This window comes from Sorghum bicolor, chromosome 4, assembly GCF_000003195.3.
Source record: "Sorghum bicolor cultivar BTx623 chromosome 4, Sorghum_bicolor_NCBIv3, whole genome shotgun sequence".
Lineage (NCBI taxonomy): Eukaryota > Viridiplantae > Streptophyta > Magnoliopsida > Poales > Poaceae > Sorghum > Sorghum bicolor.
Window position 1 is genome coordinate 67,266,319 of NC_012873.2, and position 22,721 is coordinate 67,289,039.

The 22,721-nt window shown below is 43.1% G+C and overlaps 3 protein-coding genes across 3 annotated transcripts; all 3 read right to left on the reverse strand.

The window, feature by feature from the left end:
* On the reverse strand, window positions 1-2,209 carry LOC8056431 (3-ketoacyl-CoA synthase 3). The gene has a single exon (XM_021458801.1). The coding sequence runs from the start codon at window positions 1,828-1,830 to the stop codon at window positions 442-444; it is 1,389 nt and encodes a 462-aa protein (XP_021314476.1). The 5' UTR covers window positions 1,831-2,209; the 3' UTR covers window positions 1-441.
* Window positions 16,869-18,596, reverse strand: LOC8084693 (5-pentadecatrienyl resorcinol O-methyltransferase-like). Its single transcript, XM_021458897.1, has one exon. It carries the CDS (start codon window positions 18,367-18,369, stop codon window positions 17,161-17,163), a length of 1,209 nt encoding a protein of 402 aa, XP_021314572.1. The 5' UTR covers window positions 18,370-18,596; the 3' UTR covers window positions 16,869-17,160.
* LOC8084694 (5-pentadecatrienyl resorcinol O-methyltransferase-like) lies at window positions 19,404-21,599 on the reverse strand. The gene is made up of 2 exons (XM_002454717.2): window positions 20,560-21,599; window positions 19,404-20,035 (listed from the first exon to the last, which is right to left on the reverse strand). Exons 1-2 carry the CDS (start codon window positions 21,433-21,435, stop codon window positions 19,736-19,738), a joined length of 1,176 nt encoding a protein of 391 aa, XP_002454762.1. The 5' UTR covers window positions 21,436-21,599; the 3' UTR covers window positions 19,404-19,735.

A 22,721-nucleotide genomic window follows, 5' to 3' on the forward strand; every position in this document is an offset into this window, starting at 1 on the left:
TTTTAGCTTAAACAAGGTGTATATTTTTCTGCAAAGGTTAAAAACCCACACGCATACAAATGTTCCCTACCACACCACCCTACTATTCAAAAAAGTTCCTTCTTTGCGGAGCATACTGTGAAAGAATAGGTTTTCAATATACAGGCTAGAGCACATAACACACATGCAAGCGACCCCTAAACATTTACAGGTATACATATACCAGACAGAAAAGAATTACAGTCCCCCGGCCCACGCCATTTGTATTTCATATATACGTACACTTGTCCATTTTGTCCAATATATAAAAATCTTAGCTAGCTTTGCCTGTCTCGTTGCAAAAGTATTTAGAGTTGAGAAATTTTAAGTTTTTATAATTTCTGAAAATTGGTCGGACTAATGATAAATAGGTGGCGTTAATTAATAATTGAATAACTGAGTTATTGTTTTTAAATAAGATTATTAAAATAAGCCGCTCCCCAGTCCCTGGAGGTCGTTGACCCATCCGAACTTGTCCATGTAGGGGTTGACCAGTGTCTCCGGCGGGTACTCGTCGATGCAGTCCTCCCACGCGCCGGCGTCGGCGAGGTCCCTGGTCACCTCCCAGTAGCAGCTGTTGCACTTGAAGCCGGAGCCGAAGGTGACCATGAGCACCCTGTCCCCGCGCTTGAGCCTCCGCTTGGCCTCCATGTAGGAGAGCACGTACCAGAGGCTGCTCGCCGACGTGTTCCCCCACCGGTGCAGCGTCATCCTCGCCGGCTCCACGTCGTGGGCGGTGAGTCCCAGGCTCTTCCTCACCGCCTCGATCACCGCCGTCCCGCCGGGGTGGAGGCAGAAGTGGTCCACGCCGGTCTTGAAGTCGATCTTGGGGCCCTCGGCGGCGTGCTTGCGGGGGCCCATCAGGAGCTTGCGGAGGAGGAGGCGGGACGCGAAGCGCGCGAGCTCGCGGGCGGGGAGGATCCGCGGCGCCAGGCGCTGCAGGTTCTCGGTGAAGGCGCGCACGGCGGCCTTGGGCAGCGCCTTGCTGAGGCTGACGCCGAGGCGGCCGTCGGCGTCCTCGCGGTGCACGGCGGCGGCGTGCGCGTCGTCGTTGGCGCCGATGTTGGCGCGCACGAGGCAGCGCAGCTCCATCTTGGCGCGTGACCGGAACGCCGGGTCGTTGGTGAGCAGCGCGGCGGCGCCGCCGCAGCGGAAGAGGCAGTTGCCGAGCATCATGGACTTGTCGGTGCCGACGTACCAGTTGGGCGCGCACGACTCGGAGGTGACGACGAGCGCCATGGTGGTGCGCGGCCGTCGCGTGAGCATGACGTTCCGGGCGAGGTCGACGGCGATGAGCCCCGCGCTGCATCCCATCCCGGAGAGGTTGTACGCCATGACGTCCTCCCGCATGCCGAAGCGCCGGACGAGCCTGGACACCAGGGACGGCGCCGGGGAGAAGGAGCCGACATTGAGGACGACTAGGTCGACGTCGCGCGCGCGGACGGCCGTCTTGGCGAGCACCCCGGCGACGGCGTGGGCGAAGAAGTCGTCCATCTCCTCCAGCGCGTCGTGGTGGGTGGGGGACTCCTCCCGGCCCTGCAGCACGTTGCGCGGGCAGTAGGTGTGCTCGCCGATGCCGGAGTTGACGATGACCTTGAGGAGGAAGCGGTAGTCGGAGAGGCCGAGGCGCTTGTTGCGCTCGATGACGTCGCCGGCCATCTCGGTGGTGACCTTGCGGTCGTCGGAGGGCTTGTGGCACGCGTAGTCCAGGAGGTAGCAGCACGCGCGGCGGCGGCGCGACACGGCCTGCCACGCCAGGTACGCCACGGCGTGTGCCAGCAGGAGGACGGTAAGCAGGGCCAGCATCTCCATGGGCGGGGCCGGTGGTGGTGGTGGTGGGTCGGTCACAATAAGTGAGTGACACACACAGAGCAGGAGTAGTGTGGCAACAAGGTGGCTGGATCAGCTAGCTTGGCAGGCAGCAGGTGTAGTGTGTGGCGTGTTATATAGAAGCTGGGGCTGGGACTGGGACTGCCAGTACGTACGCGCCGTGGGTCGTAAGCTGTTGGGTATCTATATACACTACACACACGCATGCATGTACGCATCAGCAACACATGGCTGCCTTCTTCCCTGGCCGGGGTATTTAGGGGCTGTTTGGTTGCTAGCCACAATTTGCCACGCTTTACCTTAGGTAAATTTGACCAAGTTGGCAAGTGTTTGGTTGACAACAAAGCTTAGGCATGATTCTTTTAGGCTCCACATGTCATAGAGTTAAAAATTATGGCAAGACATGGCAAAGTGTGGCAACCAATTTGCTAGCCACACTTTTGTATCTTGCCACACTTTTTGTGTAAAGTTAGTTGTGGTAGATTGTGGCTACCAACCAAACATCCCGATTGGGAGGAGGTTAATACGGTGGCCGTAGCCTCCAACGGCCAACTACTGGCTTGCTTTGCTTATCTCAGTCGTTAGGCAGCGCGACCGTGAGTGGCTTCTCTCAGAGCTGCGCCTGTGCCTAACTGTACGTCGCTTCAGAAAGCAGCAGCATGCTCACCAAGGCACCACCACTTTTTGATAAATGAATTATTTAAATAATACATTCGAAACAAAAAGAAAATTATGGTATTTCGAATGTGTGAGAAGAGCTGCTGGTCGAGATGTGCCATTTTGTCTGCATACAATAAGAGTGATTTGCCGGGGTAAGTCGAGAAGCTTTCGGATGAGTTTAATTTGTTTTGAGCTAGGGGGATCCGAATTCTCCTACGTTCCGATTTAACTAGCTCACTGAATTCTCAAAACTAAAACTAGAATTTTTTTTAGGATCTATGTTCCGATTGTTCTTACTCTCTCAAGTCTTGAGGTTTTCTCTCTCATTATCAGGTTTTTTTTGTAGCCCCATCGTTCATCCTTGCTATTTGGTTGCAATTCTGCTAATGTTTTTTAGGGCAATATCACGCTAGGACATGTTTGGACATCTTTAGGGTGAGATCCTTGTCGAGCACCTTCTGTTTGAGTTTGTTTTTTTTTCTAAAAAATCTTTTTTTTGGATGAATTTTTTCTAAAAATCTTCTTAGTGTTTTTGGTCAAAATTGAGAAATTTATGGTGAGACCTTCATCTTTTTTTTGGCATGGTCTTCTGGTCAAAGATTTACCTTGTTTTGGAGAACCTACAACTAAGGAATTTTTGGATTTATAGTTTAGCCTAGGAGGATGTGACCTACAACAGGGGAGAGAGGGTGTAGAGGGTCACCAATTTTAACCTAGGGCTCAAACTTGATTCTCCACTATATAAATATCTAGCAATGTATGCACCTATAGAGGGTTATCTAGTGTTTCTACTAACCCATCCACATAGAGTTTTGCAATCCACTATCAATCCTATTATCTAGCCCTCTAAGAAACTTAGAAGCCACACAAATAACTTCGAATCAGTTGTTTCGGTTGCAGCTGCACCTAGTGCTATATGTGTGTGTAGCAGCTGTAGAAACAGATGCCACTCTAGAGATCAAGCAAAGAAAAGGGAAGAACTCCCGAGCCAAGATGAAAATATTTATCCCAACGGTATCGGTATTCGGTAATGTAGTCACCCCAGTCCATGTTGGTATTCATGATCCACTCCAGTAAGCTTTTTTCCACACCTATAGAACCCGTTCTAGTCCTACATTTTTTTCTATATAGACCGAGGAGAAAGGGGGGCTTTTCATCTGGCCTTGTTTGTTTGGCTGATAAGTCATGACAGAAAATACAATTGGCTAATTTTTTTTGTGAGAGAAAAACATTGTTTAATGGCTGACAGATTCGGTTGATTTTTTTCCCCTTCAGATTTGCAAAGCTCTAGCTTAAAGAAAATTCATTTATACGATTACCATAATTGTTCCACCTGAAAGTGGTTTGTTAACTGCACCTAGGTATAGAAATTAGAAAATATGATCTACCCCATATATACTTTGGCCTGATGGAAGGGGACGGGCTAGCGTGGTAGCCGTGCCATGCCCCATGCATGCATGCATCACGGTGGCCATGAATACAACGCGGGGTGGTGCGGCCGAGCTGCACGCACACACGCTCTCCGTGATCGAAAGGAGTTGAACATGAAGGGACCAATGGATCTCCTGGATCAAGCCTGTCTCTCTCTACTGCTTTACACTGTTTTTTGTATTGTACCCGCCTCTTTTGTGATTCATTTTTAGCTTTTACGGGGATCACGATCTATCGGCCGAGCGGCCGACGGTCGATCACGTACTGGATCGGGGATCCACCGTACTGATCTTTTTGTATTTATACAACGCGCTAAATCTATATCACTTTAATGTTAGAGGTTAGTTTTATTTTTGAGAGACCAAAGGGAGTGCAATATATAAGCAATTGAGAGGATATGTAAAAATAACAATTTTGATTAGTCGAGTAGAAGTTAATTTTAGACCCCGTTTGGCACGACTTCATTTCAAAAGTGAGCTGTTTTTTTGTTTTAGCTCTACGAACTGCTCTTCCAGTGGAACTAAAGCTATTTTAGCATCACGTTTGACAAAACACAGCTCCTTATAATAGGCAAAAAGAATGAAAAATGCATACGGAATGAGCGAGCAACGGAGTTCTCCGCACAGAAGGGTGGATGTCACCGTAGGAGTGAACTCTGCACTAGAAGATGAGGCGATCATAGGCCTCGTTTAGTTCATTCCGAAATCCAAAAAGTTTTCAAGATTTCCTGTCACATCGAATCTTGCGGCACATGCATGAAGCATTAAATATAGACAAAAATAAAAACTAATCACACAGTTTGACTATAAATCATGAGATAAATCTTTTGAGCCTAGTTAGTTCATAATTAGATAACATTTGTTAAATAAAAACAAAAATGCTACAGTGTCGAGATCCAATATTTTTTCGGAACTAAACAAGGCCATAGCTTTTCAACAAACTCACCACATAGTTGTCTGCACGAGATCCAATACAAGATCAACAGCACTATCTTTCTCCCTTTTCTCCGCGCAACCTGATCCCGGCGACTCCCTATCCGCTTTGCCAAATTGGCTCCTCCTAGCCAAATAGAGCCATATATAATGGTTATGTCTTGAAAATGAGGGACAAAAATATTTCATCCTACTACTTTTTCTCGGAACTAAACACGAAGTGTATGCATAACAAAACTTTTGTTAAGGACAGCTGAGAACGTGGTCTCAACCACATACAGCACTACACCGACTGTGCGGTACTGCAGAACATCTCCAAGAGTTTGACAATTTTCACTTGGCAAATCTTGTGTTTTACTAAGTTGCCAAAAATTTGCCAAGTTAAAATAAAGCCTCTCTCCAACAGTTTCCTAGTTTTGACTTGGCAAAACTAAAAAGAGAAGGCCCACCAAACTTTGTTTGTTGACCGGTATCTGGAGAGGCCGAGCGATCCAACTTCCTATCATAGCATGAACGCCGCTGTCGCCCTGGAGGTCGTGACTGTTCCACTTCTCTGCCACGGGACGAGTGATCTCCTCTCCCTACTCCACCAGCCAAGCCAAATCCAATAGAAGCCGGACAAATCCAACAGAAGCCGCCAACTCCTCCTCCCTGTGCCGTCATCTGGGCATGGAGATTGATCTAGGCAGGTTGTTCATCTGGGTATGGAGGTTGATGGGAGATAGAGGAATGACGTACCTCAAACTCGAGCCGGGGTCTGCACGAGAGGGAGGCCGGTCAGCAACGTGGCAAGGTCCTGTCTTTGGCGGCGTGGCTGCTGATCGCCGGGATGGGAGGTGGCGCGGTGAAGATCTATCGCAAGGAGTGGGGGCACGCGAATATATCGCGACAAAGACGGCCTTGGCACGGGAAGGAGGGGGGAAATTCCTGCCGCGCGCGGGAAGGAAAGGCAACGCCGATGTGGAGTAGAGTTAGCGAGTTTGAGCTTCAACTTTTAATTTCGTGGGATGTGACTAATGTGTATGAGTGTATCATAACATGCCAAAGTTTTAACAGGTTTTGATCTTTAATTCTTTTATGAATTATTTTTGTAAAGTTGTAAATACTAGTGGGGGAGCCTTTATAATACGACGTACGTCCAGTCGTCCACAGCTGGAATTCCGGCATTTCGTCTTCGATACATAGGATAGGATCGGACGTGGAAATCTGGTGCAGATCAGTCCGCGACTACGTACGTCGAAATCCGGACTTTCCGAGTGGTCAGGGATGAAAATGGTTTGATAAGAATGGTTCAAATTACGAATATTAACTATATTATATAACATATAATTGAATATTGATATTATAAATATATAATTTAAGTATTTACCTATTTGGATATGAATACGTTATTAGATGTTGAATATTCAGACTTGAATATGAACCATTTAAATAAATTTAGTGTTAGAAAATATTCGTACTATTTTTATTATTTGATATATAGAGAGAAACTGACCAACAGCAGGTGCGACGTAATTGATATAACTGTCCTGTGTCCTTGTCGAAATTGACGGTACAATCATTAATCTCTAGCTATCTTATCGCAGAGACCTGTTCGTCCCGGTACGTTCTCCTAGCTATAGGGCCATCAAGAGTACTCCATGCAAATGCATGCATCATCATCAATAAGAGCAACCACAATATATATAGACTAAGTAGTCTATATGAGCAGCTTTGTGTCAGTAGACAATAGCTATTGCTGTCTCCACAATGTGTCAGCCAACAACTAGTCCATAAGGTGGGTCCCATATAAGATAAATAATTATTTCTCTTTACAATCCTGTGCAAAGCCGAGAGAGAGGGAGGAGTGAGAAAAAATAACATTTTTTTAATCTTTATGGGTAGTCCATAAGCTTATGGGTACCTTTTGCTATGGACTCCTCTATGGACTAGTCTCACAATGTTTCAGTTACCTGATAGCAAATATTTTAATTCTATGAACTACCTTATGGCACACATTGTGGTTGCTCTTAGGAAAGTTATATTTGACTTTTTTTTTTACAAAATATTTGACCGATTCACCGATGCATCAACCATATGCATGGAGAGAGTTGCTAGCTGGGCCATGGAGAGTAGTAGTAGTATACTAGCTAGCTAGATGGCCATTCAACGAATTAATACGAACTGTGTGCGCCAACTGTTTAACGATACCGGGCCTCTTTTAGTTCTGAAAAATTTTGGAAAATTGACACGGTTGCACTTTCGTTTGTATTTGACAAATATTGTTCAATCATAGACTAACTAGGCTCAAAAGATTCGTCTCGTCAATTTCGACCAAACTGTACAATTAGTTTTTATTTCCGTCTATATTTAATACTTCATATATGCGTTTAAAAATTTGATGTGACGGAAAATGTGAAAAAAATTGTAAAATTTTTCTGGGAAGTAAACAAGGCCCTAATTATAATCACGAGTCTCTGTGTGCATGCATACGGATACTGCTGGCTAATAATAACCCATATTTTAAATAGCGAGCTAACGTCAAGGTGTTTAGTGTTTTATAAATCATAATTAGCGTACTTTAGCGGTAAAATTGTGCATGAACGTAAATAGCGGCACAATTTTTTTCAAGCTATTTCGGACTATAGCGACAAAAATAGCGGGCTATTTTTTTCTATGATAATAACCGATCGATCGACAAAAAGATTTGTTATGAACTCGATCGATCAGACATCAGACTAATAGAGTAGTCCCGATCGACAACGGATGGTGGATCGACAAGGAGGAGGCAATGCAAGTCGCAAGCTAAGTTTGGCCGCTCATTTCGTGTACCGGAAAGCGCTAAGCTGCTTTATCACCTCACGAGGAAATTTGATGTGCACTTGCATTTCATCATCGTCATTATATTCATCAGATCCCCAGATCGATCTCCATCCTCATCCTCTCCTGCCAATAATGCATGCAACAACGTACAGATCACTGTTTGTTTGGCAACGAGGAGAGGAGAGGGAGATGAACATGTGACTGTTGACTGGTGAGGGCGGAGGTGTGACCATGCGTAGCTGACCTGGCGGGGAGGCCGGTAGGTATGAACTGACCTAAGCTTACCTGTCGCCTGTCGGCATGCGCATACTGGCAGCCGGCCGGTGCCGATGGAGGCCAACCGGAACTTTGCTTTCTTCGCTGCATAAATGCCCGCTGTGCCAGGTGGCCAACAGTCGCCCTATTCATCGCTAGTATTTGATTTGACTAAATTTGTAAAAATTTTAGGATAAATTAAATCTTCATTAAACACTAAATATAGATAAAAAAAATAACTAATTGTATAGTTTGACTGTCATTTACAAGATGAACTTTTTAAACTCTAATTAGCCTATAATTAGATAATACTAGCAAAAATGCCCGTGCGTTGCAACGGGAGAAAAGAAAACTATCAAATCTATATCTATATCTCTATTACCTAATTGTATATATATCTATACCTACCTAATAATAAAGAGGCAAAATTTTAGGCTCTTTTTTTCGTCCATCTTTTTTTTTGTCTATTTTCCTCTAACTACCGAACGATAGAGAGTTTCTTTTATTTCAACTAATATATAACTCGTGCTTATACGAGTTAAAATAACTTGAGTCTAAACTAATATATGGAATAAGAGTCTTAATATAGGTCAGACCCACATCTACTTCATGAGCGTACCTCAAGTCTGAACATTTCTATTTTATTGATTCTACAGTCAATAAACACATCCAAACATAAGCCTAAACTAATAGGGCTTTCGGATTTTTCAGCATACCTTTGACATACAAGGGCATTTCAGCAGGGAAAGCTTCCCATTGGCCCGGTAATTCTTCTTATGTGCTTCATTCTCATTCATCAGCTTCACCATCTTAAGAAAGGCGCTCTTCAGCACCTTTGGGTCCACCCCCGTCTCCTCCACCTTCACCTGCTTCGCAGCACGCATCTCAGACTTCTGTTGCTGCTTGCTTCTGGAGGACTCCCTGGGCACACCACTATTAACCTGATTCTCCCACTTCCGCTTCGGGACAGGCACTGGAAGCAGCCCGGTAGTGGACAGGAGTGCGGGCATGGGTGGCGGACCACCGCTCGAGGGGTGGGCGCGGCAGGGGCAGCTGGGACGGGGGCGGCGCCAAGAGGTGCGCGGGTATCGGCAGCGGCGGCGGCTGGTGTTGCTGCGGGCTCGTGTGGGAGAGCGAAGTAGGTGCACATGGTACCGCCGGGTAAAAAAAAGACAACACTACACCGAGACGGAGACGGAGACGGTCGGTAAAAAAAGTTGGCGTGGGTGACGGACAGAAACGGATTGGCAGACTGAAATTTTCATGATTAAGTATTAGAGAAAGATTAGGATTTCTATAAAATATGATATATCAGTTAAATGTATGTAGATTATAAACACATGAACTTATAAAGTGTTCACATAACATAACAACACATAATGCAAAGGTAGTGTAAGCATCCTCAAGCATAAATTTAGTTAAATTAGTAAATCAGTGAGATATACAGGAATTATGCTAAAACTTTTACCATAAATCAAGCATCACATTAAATAGGCTATTATAAAATTTTCATAATAATTGGAGCAAGATAACTACAATTTTAGTTTTACACTAAAAAGCATAGGCAAGCATCTACCAACAGAAAAATATACTAAAATTTATGATTTTTTTGTTTACTATATGGATCTAAATATGTGGAGCTGAACAAAATTTATTTTGTAATTTTTAGATTTTTCTATGAATTACTATATATATTTATTAATGTTATAAAAGATTTTGCATTAGGAACCCTAAAAAAATTTCTATTCTTTTTTTTCTTCTAGTCTATGTAGGGGCCGATGATGCTGACAAATTTGCACTTAAGCCCCTGTACTTTTTTTAATTTTAATATGTTCTAATGTGTATAGAAGATTTTGCATTGGGAACTCTAGTTCTTTTTTTCCTCCTCCTCTACTGATTCCAGAACGGAAACGGACATACGGAGTAGCGGTTGGCAGAAAAATGTGGGGCAGACTGAAATTTTCTCCTTTTATAAATAGGTATAGATTTACCAAATAAAAATAAAAATACTACAATATTTATTTTGTAAAAAAAATAAAACTAAACAAGGCCATTTTGTGATTTTGTCAATGGTCTATCCATCGAGACATCGAAGGGACCATGCATTACATTAATTCATTCACTGCACACCAAGTCACGGTTGGATAGATATCCATCAATCCATGGCGGCGCCTTTTGTATCCGATCCATCGTAAAGGGTAGCGCGAAGGTTGAGAGGTGTGCCCTTGTCATCGTATATCACCGAGTGATTGTCATGGACGATTAGTCCTTGCGTGCAGTTGATTTGTTCTTGTTTATGACTAACCGGATGCAAAGTAGTGTCGATGCAACATGTATCTCTTGACTTGTGCAAGTGTTGAACATGCATGTCATAGTGGTCAGTGGCGATGGCGACGATTGAGCGAGAAGTTTAGGTCGATAGACCATGGATGGACATGAAAGCTTGAAACCAAGAGATGGAAGCCTAGAGAAAGGATTATAGACGACAAGCATTTGGCATGATAACAAGCAGGCCCGTCTCATAGGGGTGCAGGGAGTGCGACGGCCGAGGGTCCATGGCGCTGAGGGTCCATAAGTATACCCCCTCTATACTACATGTATTGAGGCTCATACGATTCATTTACTGCACTCGCTTCGTATCCTTGGTCGCGACCCTTTCTATTCGAGATAGTGATTTTCGCCACAAGCAGGATTTGAACCCACGATCTTAAGCTCACATAGCTCCCTCCTTCACCACTGCACTACACCACCAGCTATGATTATATTACATTTTGGTTCTTCATATATCATACTAAATCACATGTAAATTGATTATTTAAGGCTCCAAACGATTTCAAACCAAAAAGTTATCAACTACAAAGTTTCATAACTTTTTTAGAACTATAATTTTTATTTAGAAAATTTCTCCATCCGAGGTCGTTTACAAAATTTGAATTTCAAATTTAGAAAATTTAAACGTAGTTTTTGCATGACAACATGATTTCAAATCAAAAAGTTATCAACTACAAAGTTTCATAACTTTTTGAGACCTATAAAGTTTATTTAGTCAGTTTTTTCATCCGAGGTAATTTTAGAAAATTATAATTAAAAATTTTCAAATAAAGACGTAGTTTTAAATGATAAGATAAACTCAAATGAAAAAATTGTCAACTATAAAATTTCATAACTTGTCAAAATCTATAAAGTTTATTTTGGTTGTTTGATCATTTGCTCATCTGACACGGTAATTCTAATATTTTTCATAAATCTTATATATCTCTCTTGTAGTTCTAGGAACTATAAGAGAGAGATATAAAATTTGAGAACAAATTTATTTTCACTTTGCCAAATGAAGAAATGGCCAAAATAAAGATTATAGATCTTGAGAAGTTATATAAATTTTTAGTTCAAAACTTTTTGATTTGAATTTGTTTACAGCTTCAAATTTTGATTTGAAATTTTCTTTGCCGAGTGTTTTTTTTTTTTGCCGAGCGTTTTTTCTTTAGCACTCAGCAAAGAAGCTCTTTACCGAGTGTCCGAAAAAACCCTCGGCATACCACTAAACACTCAGCAAAGAATTCCGGTAGTGAGTGCATGAAGAGTGTCAAGGCCTTCTTTGCTTCTCTAATGACTTTAACCCTCACTTGAGCTCCAAGTATTTTTGAGTTTCCTCCAAGTTCCTCATTTTCTTAGGTTTTCCTAAAATCCGTGAGATTGATGAAGGAAGCTCAATACTTTTAACAACATCTCTTAGAAGCAACTTCTTCAGAGGTTAGAGAAGGTGTGTGCAAAATTTCATGATTTTTGAAGCTTGTTTGATCGAGTTTTGTATTGTTTTCCTTCTTGTTTTGAAGGCTGTCTTCTAGGCAGTTTGGAACTTTGTATTTGTTCTTATCTTGCGGAGCAGCGCTCAAGAGCCTTCTTCATCATAATCACTCATGCTTAGCTAAGGATCTATTTGCTCGACTCCTGAAAAATCAAATTACTTTTTACAGTTTTATTTCTTCTATTGTTCACAAAAAACGGTCTTTTTTCTAAATTAGATTTTGGTGGGAATTAGATTAAAAAATCAATTTTTCATTTACATAGGGAGTTGTGAGTTAAAAAAAAATTCTCCTTACTCCTGCATCTTCAGTTCCCACCGTAATCACTTTAGACTTGTTCTCCGCAAGAATTATTACTCATCAAAGAATTGAGGAGCTACAACAAAAAGATAGAACAGTGGAGAGCTCTATTAAACTTCTTTGTATTCGTTGGAGTCTAGGAAAATCCAGTTTATCCGTCAAAATGTCAACTCCGTCTCGCCTGTGCCATCTATCGTGAATTTACTCATTTCATTTTCCTTGATTTCCATTGAGGTCGTTGGACCAAGCAATGCAAGTTATCGCTTGATTAATTGCTTGGACACTACTTTGACTTCCTTTCTACGTGAGCGAGCGTGTGACGCGCTCCATGATAAATGCAACTAACAACAATGACGCAGCAGCATGCATGTGATCGCTCTCAAAATTAGTTTTGTTTGTCTGTCCATCCACACAAGATCGAATAATGAAATGGGTTAAACTAGCTAAGAGCAAGTATTATAGTGGGTTATAAGCTGACTAAATACTGAGTGGAGGAGAGAAAGAAAGAGAGGGAAGAGAAGCAGGTTGTAAGCTTAGAGCCAGCTTAGAGCAAGTTGAATAATATATACAGCCTACTTGCTGACCGTAAGGTTCTTTACAGCCTTCTCCCAACCCACCTATATAATAGTTAGCTATTCACTATTAATACATGGCTCATTTATCTCTCACAAAATTTTTTGGTTCTTGTGCCATAGGCCTTGTTTAGTTCGCAATTTTTTTGTTTTTGCGTACTGTAGCATTTCGTTTTTATTTGACAAATATTGTCCAGTCACGGAGTAACTAGACTCAAAAGATTTATCTCACAAATTACATATAAACTGTGCAGTTAGTTTTATTTTCGTCTATATTTAATGTTTCATGCATGCGACCAAAGATTCGATGTGGCGGGTAATCTTGAAAATTTTTGCGAACTAAACGAGGCGTTGGATGTAAGCTTACATCCTGCTTCTTCTCTCTCCTCTCTTCTCTGCTCTACCTCAGCATTTAGCCAGCTTACAGCCCACTATAATATTTGCTCTTAGGTACAGGAACCAAGAAGCTTTGTGAGAAAGATAAGTGGGCCATGTATTAATTGTGAATAGCTAACTCTGGTCTTGTTTAGTTCGCAAAAATTTTTGGTTCGGGTACTGTAGCACTTTCGTTTTTATTTGATAAACATTGTTCAATTATAGAATAACTAGACTTAAAAGATTCAGTCGCGGTTTACAGGCAAACTATGTAATTAGTTTTTATTTTTATCTATATTTAATGCTCTATACATATACCGCAAAATTTGATGTGACGAGAAATTTTTAAAAATTTTGGAGTTTTGGGTGAACTGAACAAGGCCTATATTGTATGGGTAGGCTGGAAAAAGGCTGCAAGGAATCATATAGCCAGCAAGTGAGCTGCATTATTAAACTTGCTCTAAGGCCAGTTTAAGTGGGGGTTTCACCAGGATGTCATGCACATTTATTAGAGTGCCATGTCAGCAAAACTGTACTTTTTGCATGAAACGAAGAGGAGAGAGAAGGAAGTAGTTTCACCATGGTGAAACTCCGCTGGGCGTTGTTTCCCACGCGGTGAAACAGAATGAAATCCCCACTGAGGACTAAATCATTTCACCATCTTGCATGTGATCCAATCATTTTGCAGTAATTAAATGCTTTGCCCAGTCTAGGAAACATCAAGGTGAAACTCATGCATTGTGGAGGTTGTTTCATTGTTCGTTTCATTGATGCTCTGTCAGCAGATTTATTTTGAAAACAGTGCATTGAAATGCACTATTGAGACTGGCCTAAGCGAAAGTCTCTCTCTTATAACTAATTAGTTTTGCCTTAATAACTTATTAATTGGGTCAAAATAATTGAAGTAGTACTCCGTAACTAGCAAGAGGTGAAGCTGGCCTTTTCGTGAAACAGTGAATGACCAAAACGCGAGCAATGGTTCAGAAACTCCATGAAGAAGATATCTTTCTACTGTTGGCATGGTGCACCGTGCACGCATGTTCGTTCTCGGAAACTTCGACCATTCGCGTTGTAGCAAGTCAGCCTTTACTTCTAAAATTTTTTGCAAAATATAAATAGTGACACTTTCGTTTGTGTTTGACAAATATTGTCCAATTATGGACTAACTAGGGTCAAAAGATTCGTCTCGTCAATTTCGACCAAACTGTGCAATTCGTTTTTATTTTCATATATGGCCTTGTTTAGTTGCAAAAAATTTTGCAAAATGGGTATTAAAGCATTTTCGTTTGTATTTGATAAATATTGTCCAATCATAGACTAACTAGGCTTAAAAGATTTGTCTCGTCAATTCCGATCAAACTGTGCAATTAGTTTTTATTTTCTTCTATATTTAATACTTCATGCATGCGTCTAAAGATTCGATGTGACGGAGAATCTGAAAAATTTTGCAAAATTTTTTGGAACTAAGACCTTGTTTAGTTCTAAAATTTTTTGCAAAATCGACACTGTAGCACTTTCATTTGTATTTGACAAAAATTGTCCAATCATGGACTAACTAGGCTCAAAAGATTTGTCTCGTCAATTTCAACCAAACTGTGCAATTAGTTTTTATTTTTATCTATATTTAATACTTCATGCATGCGTCTAAAGATTCGATGTGACGGGAAATCTGAAAAATTTTGCAAAATTTTTTAGAAACTAAACGAGGCCTATATTTAATACTCGTATCTAAATATTCGATGTGACTGGAAATCTGAAAAATTTTATAAAATTTTTTAGAACTAAACAAGGCCCAAGACAGCTAGCATTCAGTGCTAGGCTAGCTGTGGGCCGGGCTGGCTGGCTCAACCCACCTCACAGTTCGTAGACTATTGCCCTATCCTATGATCGAGACAATAACTCCCACCAAAGCTACTCCTATCAAGTGCAGACACAATAGGCTTGCTCAGCGATACCCACGTGCCGAATTTTTTAGGTTTGCTGAATATATATCAATATTTATGATAATACAGTGGCGGAGGGAAGGGGGCTGAGGGGGGCCTGGCACCCCCAAACCTTCCCATAACTCCCTTAATACACCACATAGATTAGATGTTTAATTATCTAATTAGCTAGTTAATGATATTATCTGTACTAAGATTTTTATTCTTATTTTATATTAATCTCTAATAGTTTCTTATACAAATAGAATCTAGATCTTTCTAATATTTTCTTCATATCTTTTATTTTTATTATTGTCTATCAAACATCAGTTTGTCTCCTACCACACACTCTAATTAGCTAGTTAATTGAAAATCACCGTTTTCCTTGTTTAATCCTTCTGATTGATCTCCAGCGATGGGATCTATATTATTTAGCATTAGTCTTGCTATTATCTTTCTTATCTCCTGTGCTTCTATCAATATTCGTCTAAACTCTAAACGGTCATTTAGCCCGTTGTACTCAACTTTTAAACACTAACAGTGGTATGGTGTTTCTGTTTAACCTTCTATTTAAATAACCGTTTTACCTGTTTAAGTGATCGTTTTGTCTAAGACTAAATGATATGTAACTGATTGTTTGTCATTTGATGTTAGGATCTAGTACTAATTAATTTTGCCCCCATTTAACTACTTGTTTTTATTGTGATTCTTTTTCTGGACAAAGAAATAGAATGATCAGGTGAATGTTAGAGGCTTGAGACTAGTTAAATTTTTCTTTTATTTTTTTAGTTTTTCTGCTTTTTTTGCATCGCAACACAAATGTTTATTTTGGTGCTATGTACACCTTTGTCATGTAATATTTTGACACACATGATTGTTCTTGGTTTGCACGACCCCCCTATGTTCAAATCTTGGCTCCGCCCCTTATTAATACTGGATCACTGTTATTAGTTTCTTTATGCAATGGACTTCCTACCTCCTAACTCTGTTCTAAAAAGATTGTAATTCTAGATTTGAAGATTTGATGATCTGAATAGATTTTACTAAATTTATAGGAAAACAGTATCAATAATAATTAATAGTCATAATTTTTAAATAAATAGGTAAAGTACAACGATACATTTCATAATTTCATATTTATTTGGTATCATAAATCTCTGCATTTTTAATTTCATATTTATTTTTAATAGTAAGAATTCATGATGAAATCAAATATGATTAAGCAGCCGGTACGTAGAGCAATGCTGCGATAGTGCGATGCAATTGAGGGATGTTCTTCTTGGACGTTGTAGGAAGGTCTTGTTGAGTTCTATTTTTTTTACAAAATGGATATCGTAGCATTTTTGTTTGTATTTGACAAATATTGTCCAATTATAGACTAACTATGCTCAAAAGATACATCTCACAGATTTCAAATAAATTGTACAATTAGTTATTAATTATATATATATATAATGCTTCATGTACTCGTCGTAAGATTTGATGTGACGAGTAATCTAAAATTTTTTATAATTTTTTTTAGGAACTAGCAAGATCGAGACAGAAGTATTATTGACAAGCGTTGACGCAAAGGCGGTTTTTTTTGTTGTCTTTAAGGGCATATGTCCTCATTCTTTATCCATTAGATTCGTTTTGAAAAATATGTAAATATACATCTCAAAGCAGTTTTGCATTAAGATACGTGTTTACATACTTTTTAAAATGAATTCAATAAATAAAAAAGTGAAAACATATACTCTTGAAGGCAAAATAAACCTTACCGCATTGAACGATAGCTGGGCAGTAGGCACATCGACAATGCTGCACGCTGGGAAAGGCAGCTAGCCAGCTAGATTGAGGCCGGAGAAGGTTTTTTTTTTTTTTTAAGAACAGGAGGGGCAAGGAGCCCATACCGAGAATATATTAAAAATAGTGAAACAAGTAGAAAGAAAGGAATAGCAAAACAGAACAAAACAATAAACAAGTAGAGGTCAAATTCAATTCAAAACAAGTAGAGGAATGAAACACGGAAAACAGCTCTAGCTAATTTCTTCCATCGGGATTGTTCAAACTAACACGGCGGGATCGATTTCTGCTTGTTTGAAAAAATTATGATTAAAAATATTGTTCAGTTGATTTATTATAAGAACACAAGCGAACGAGCTCGCGCTGCTTTGACTCAGCTGATCAATACACGCATGCTCGACACGTACGCAGACACGCGCTGCTACCTACCGACGACGACGATGACGTTTACAGTCCAGCAAGGCTTAGCTTTCAACTAATTAGGATAGAGCTCGATGATGGATCGAACGCCGAGAACCGGTATAATCCTGTAGTCGTGAAACCCAGCCTCCGAGAAGATCTTCTTCCACTCCAGCTCGTCTCGCTCGACGCCATTGATGCACATGATCAACAGGTCAAACAACACCTGCGTCTCCACGTGCCTCACGTCCGACTCCGGCGACGGCTCATCGGCTGATCCGACCACCATGTCTATGATTATTACCTTCCCTCCTGCAGCTCGTGGAGGTATAGCCTGCTTGCACTTCTTCAGTATCTTCACACACTCGTCGTCGCTCCAGTCGTGCAGAATCCACTTGAGCAACACAGCGTCCGCCGGAGGAATACTCTCAAACATGTCACCGCCGACGTACTGGACCTTCTCGTTACTGCCAGCAGCAGCCTTGGCGACGACCTGCGGGAGGTCCAGCACCGTGCACTTGAGGTCCGGGAACGCTGCCGCGATGTTGGCGGCGGCCCCGCCGAGGCCGCCGGCGACGTCGACGAGGGAGGTGAGGCCACGGAAGACCTCGTCGCCGCATTCCCTGAGCACGATCGGCATGAGGAAGGCGGTGTCCGACGCCATGGCGTCGTCGAACGGGAACGCGTCGGCGTCGCGCTCGGCTCGCTCCCAGATCGTCTGGCCGCCGCACGCCATGGCGAACGGGGACAGGCCGGCCGGCTGCTCCTGGTGTTGGTGCTGCTCGTCCTGCGGCCGGAACCACGCGCGCATGCCCCTGCTGAACGCGGATCCCCGACAAGTTTCGAGAAAGAGCTGTACCTGCACAGTCAGAGAAGGCGTCGGCATCGTCGTCGTCGTCGAGCTCTTCTTCTCTCCAACGACGAGGAGGCGGGAGGCTGCCGTCAGCTTGTAGACCGGACCTTCTGCTTCTGCGCCGCCGTCCGCCGCCGCCGCCACCACCGCCGAGGCTGGTCGCTGGACGGTGAAGATGCCCGAGACGGTGAGCGCCCGCATGACGCGGCGCAGGTCGCGGAGCTTGTTGTTACGCGGGTCGATCTTGATCCCGGCCTCCGCGATTATCTGTGGAAGGGTGGCGGCGCCACCGAGGCGGTGGATGGCGTCGGCGATGCGGAGGTCCATGGCGACCGCGAGCGCGAGGGACTTGAAGAAGCCGAGGGACTGGTGCCAGAGCAGGAGCTGACCCTGGAGCAGCTCCTGGCTGCTGTACTCGCCGAGGAATGCCATTGCTGCTGTGCTTGTGGTGCAGATCGGTCGATCTTGGGTTCGTCGTGCCAGTGGTGCAGATCAGAACGACGAGAGAGAGACAGAGATGTATATATGGGCTGCGCCGCAGTCTGAATCAAACTTGTTGTTGACCGTGTGATGGCTCAAGGTCCTGCATGTCTGCGCCCCGTTCGACTGAAAGTTCGCAGCGGCCGCTGATGCTGTTCGGTGAGAAAAAAACACAGTTTTATAATTGATGAAAAGAAAATGCTGATAAGTTCAAACGAGCAGCATTGTTCATTTGTTCTAGCTATACGAGACAAAACCTGGATGAGCGGTTGGCTCTGAGCTGTAAGGAAAAAAACGATCTGCAGGGCTCTTGCATTGCTGCTAGTCCCCATGACGGCTTGTTTGCTAGTTTCAAAAGTCATGGCTGAAAATACTGTTTGCTGATTTGTCGTTTAAAAAAATAACACTATTAACTGACAGAAAAGGTATAGTTTATAAGATAAGTGAATGGGCTCTCAGCTAATAAATAAAATAAAAATGATAAATACCAAAACAATGTTCGATTTCAAGAAATTTGTAGCAGTAATAAGCTCTTCGTATAGGTGAGTTTTGGTCTGGATCCGTCACTGGCAGGAGCGCTCTCTGCTAAGCATGCAACAAGCAAAAAAGAGTTTAAACTATATGTTGGCACTTGGGATGATCCGCTTATACTATTACAGATTCCAGCATCATCGTTCAAACGCACGATTCATCCATCTATATATCTCTGCAGACTGCGGCTAGCTAGACAGCTCAGAGATCATCTCTTCTCTGCAGTAGCGGACCTGCATGTTGGGCTTCCAATTTCCCCCTTGGGCCGTGTAGCCTATAGCCCAATACTGACAGAGTACTGGATGCAGCGCTTGAAGGTCCAGGGCACCATCTACTCGCACTAGCGGGCTAAATAGCCGGCTAAGCCCATTTACTGGCTAAGTAAAAGATACGTCAAACATCAGGAAGTTTTTTTTTTTTGCGAAGAAAAAACACCAGGAAATTTTACACGTATATAAACGTAATAATAATAGATGAACCAGATATTACAAATATCAACTATCAAGTGATAGTCTCGAAAACGAATAAATCATACACGATATACACATAAGTTCAAAGTGGATTGTCTTTGCTTAATTGGTTCGACAACCTCTTGTTTCGGTTTCCCCCTGATTAGCAGGGCAAATGGGGTGCTATTTAACGAATTTAGCAGGCTAAATCCGGCTAATAGCAGCAAAAGTGTTTAGCGCTAAAAGTGGATTAGCTTCCAGCAGGCTAAATCCAGCTAAAACGGTGGCTATGGCCGGCTGTTTGAAACATTGTTTCTTATTAGTTTAGCATCAAGCTTTCAAGGATAGAGCTCGATGATAGATCGAACACCCAGGACTGGTATAATTTTATAGTCTTCAAATCCAGCCTCCAAGAAAATCTTCTTCCACTCTTGCTCATCTCGCTCTGCTCCATCGATAGTCATGACCAAGAGGTCAAACAAAACTTGTGTTTCCACGTGCCTGTTATCTGACGACTCAGATCCAACCACCATATCTATGATTATTACCTTTCCTCCTACATCTCGTGGAGGTATAGCTTGTTTACAGTTCTTTAGTATCTTGACACAGTCATCATCATTCCAGTCGTGCAGAATCCACTGATGAAACAATGCAGGCAATCATTCAATACATAAGTCAAAACACAAGCAATGAGGGTATTTGGTTATATCCCGAGCTAAATTCAGTTGTGTACCATCCATAGACGTTAGAGGCTGGAACTTAGTTCCTTTATCTAGAAAAATATGCTGAGCTAAATTTGCATTGCTGAAATATTTGCTATAAAATAATTGTATGTCTTTAGAAGTCAAATATTAGACTTATAGAAAATATGCATCTCCTAATGTGTTCCTTTGTTGTAAAAATGTATATCAACTAATCTAATAAATACTCACTCTATTTCACAAAGAATGCGATTCTTTGGACAATGAGCCTGGACAAGCACATATTGAAAGCTAGAATGAGTTTTTTTTTTATAGAGAGACTACGTACTGTATTACGCAATATAAATATTATTATTTATTAGGTTATATTATTTGTATATATGTTAAATTTAAACAAGTTTGACTCTCGAGATTTGTAATTATTTTTGGACTGGGCACGAATGCAATGGACGTACACGTACCTTGAGGAACACAGCGTCGGCCGGTGGAATACTTTGAAACATATCACCAGCAACATACTGCACACTGGTACCAGCAGCAGAGGGAGCCTTGGCGATAACCTGTGGGAGATCCAAGACGGTGCACTTGAGGTCCGGGAACGCCGCCGCGATGGTGGAGGCGGCCCCGCCAAGGCCGCCGGCAACATCGACGAGGGAGGTCAGACCACGGAAGACGTCGCCGCACTCCTTGAGGACGATCGGCATGAGGAAGGCGTTGTCCGAGGCCATGGCGTCGTCGAACGGGAACACGTCGGCGTCGCGCTCGGCTCGCTCCCAGATCGTCTGGCCATCGCACGCCAAGGCGAACGGGGACAGACCGGCCGGCTGCTGGTGCTCGTCCTGCCGGAACCACGCGCGTATGCCACTGCTGAACGCGGATCCCCGGCAAGGGTCGAGAAAGAGCTGCACCTGCACGCTCAGAGAAGGAGGCAGCTGGCTCTTCGTCGTCGCCGCCGCCGCCGCCGTCGAGCTCTTCTCTCCGACGACGAGGAGGCTGGAGGCTGCCGTCAGCTTGTAGACAGGACCTTCTGTGCCGCCGCCACCCGACGCCGCCGCGGCCGTTGCTGTCGCTGGCTGCTGGACGGCGGTGAAGATGCCCGAGACGGTGAGCACGCGCATGACCCGGCGCAGGGCACGGAGCTTACAGGGGTTGATCCCGGCCTCCGCGATTATCTGGGGAAGGGTGGCAGCGCCACCGAGGCGGTGGATGGCGTCGGCGATGCGGAGGTCCTTGGCGACCGCGAGCGCGACGGGCTTAAAGAAGCTGAGGGACTGGTGCCAGAGCAGGAGCTGACCCTGGAGCAGCTCCTGACTGCTGTACTCGCCGAGGAATGCCATTGCTGATTGCTGTGTGCTTGTGCAGATCGCGTGTTGCGATTGCGATGGGTATGTCTTCTTCTTGTTTGTTGATGAGGTTGAGGGGTTAGCTTGTGGGTGGATACATATTTGACATTTTCGTTTTTTAATATATATTTCGCTTGTTCCAACACACTCTTTTCTTTTCTCAGTATACCTCTCTCTCTCTCTCTCTCTCTCTCTCTCTCTCTCTCTCTCTCTCTCTCTCTCTCTCTCTCTCTCTCTCTCTCTCTCTCTCTCTCCTTATTTTCTGTGTGCACATATATTTTCAAGCCTTCGTATTCTCGTGTCCAAACTAAAACATCAAATATTTTAGAATTGAGCTTATTTTCTGTGCACATATATTTTCAAGCCTTCGTATTCTCGTGTCCAAACTAAAACATCAAATATTTTAGAATTGAGGGGATATATAAGATGTTTTGGCTTTTCTAACAGATACATTAATTTAACTATATACATAAGTGCATATCGAGGTGAATAGGACGCCAAAATATCTTATAATTTGCACAACGAAAAGAGTAGCACGGAAGGAATAATCATACACGCATTTGTTTGCATTAATCTAGTTGCATTATTAGCTATAAACTAATTAGATGCGTGTAATCGGATCGTTTGTGGTCAGAGGCGTGCATGTCCACGGTATGATCCGAGTCCTTAGCGTTTTATAAGCATGCAACTGTAGTATGTTGACAATGCTTGCACGATTATTATTATTATTCATCCGTCTATTGCTGCAGCTAGCCTGTCTGCACAGAGATCGACACTTCTCTAGCACTAGAGCTGTCTAGCAGAGGCGTTGACTCCGTTGAGGAGGGACCGAGCGCCCGATGACGCAGCAGCACTGTAGAGCTGCATGTTGGGCTTCCCGTTGCAGAACCCCCTTGCCTTGGGCTGCAGCCCGCAGTACTGGATGCAGCGCCATCTCCTCGCACTTGGGGTCGTCCCGTAGCCGTACCACCGTCTCTCCCGCTCCCGGGCCTGCATGCACGCACGCACGGCAACGACATGAGGTAGCTTCTGATGAATGCAAGAGACAAGAGAGACGACGGCGCTGCCCTCGGCGCCATCGCCACCATATTCTTCTGAGTCTGGTGAACTCAACAGACCCTGACCCTGTTTTTATATTATGGAGTGCTCTTTGAAATAAGGGCTTGCTAAACAAAGCCTTGCAGCCATTTCATTCAATCCGCGCAAAATCTCCAAGATTTCATTTCTGATCGAGCGAGTTTTTTTCGCTAGTACATACTATATGTATATCTCACACATAT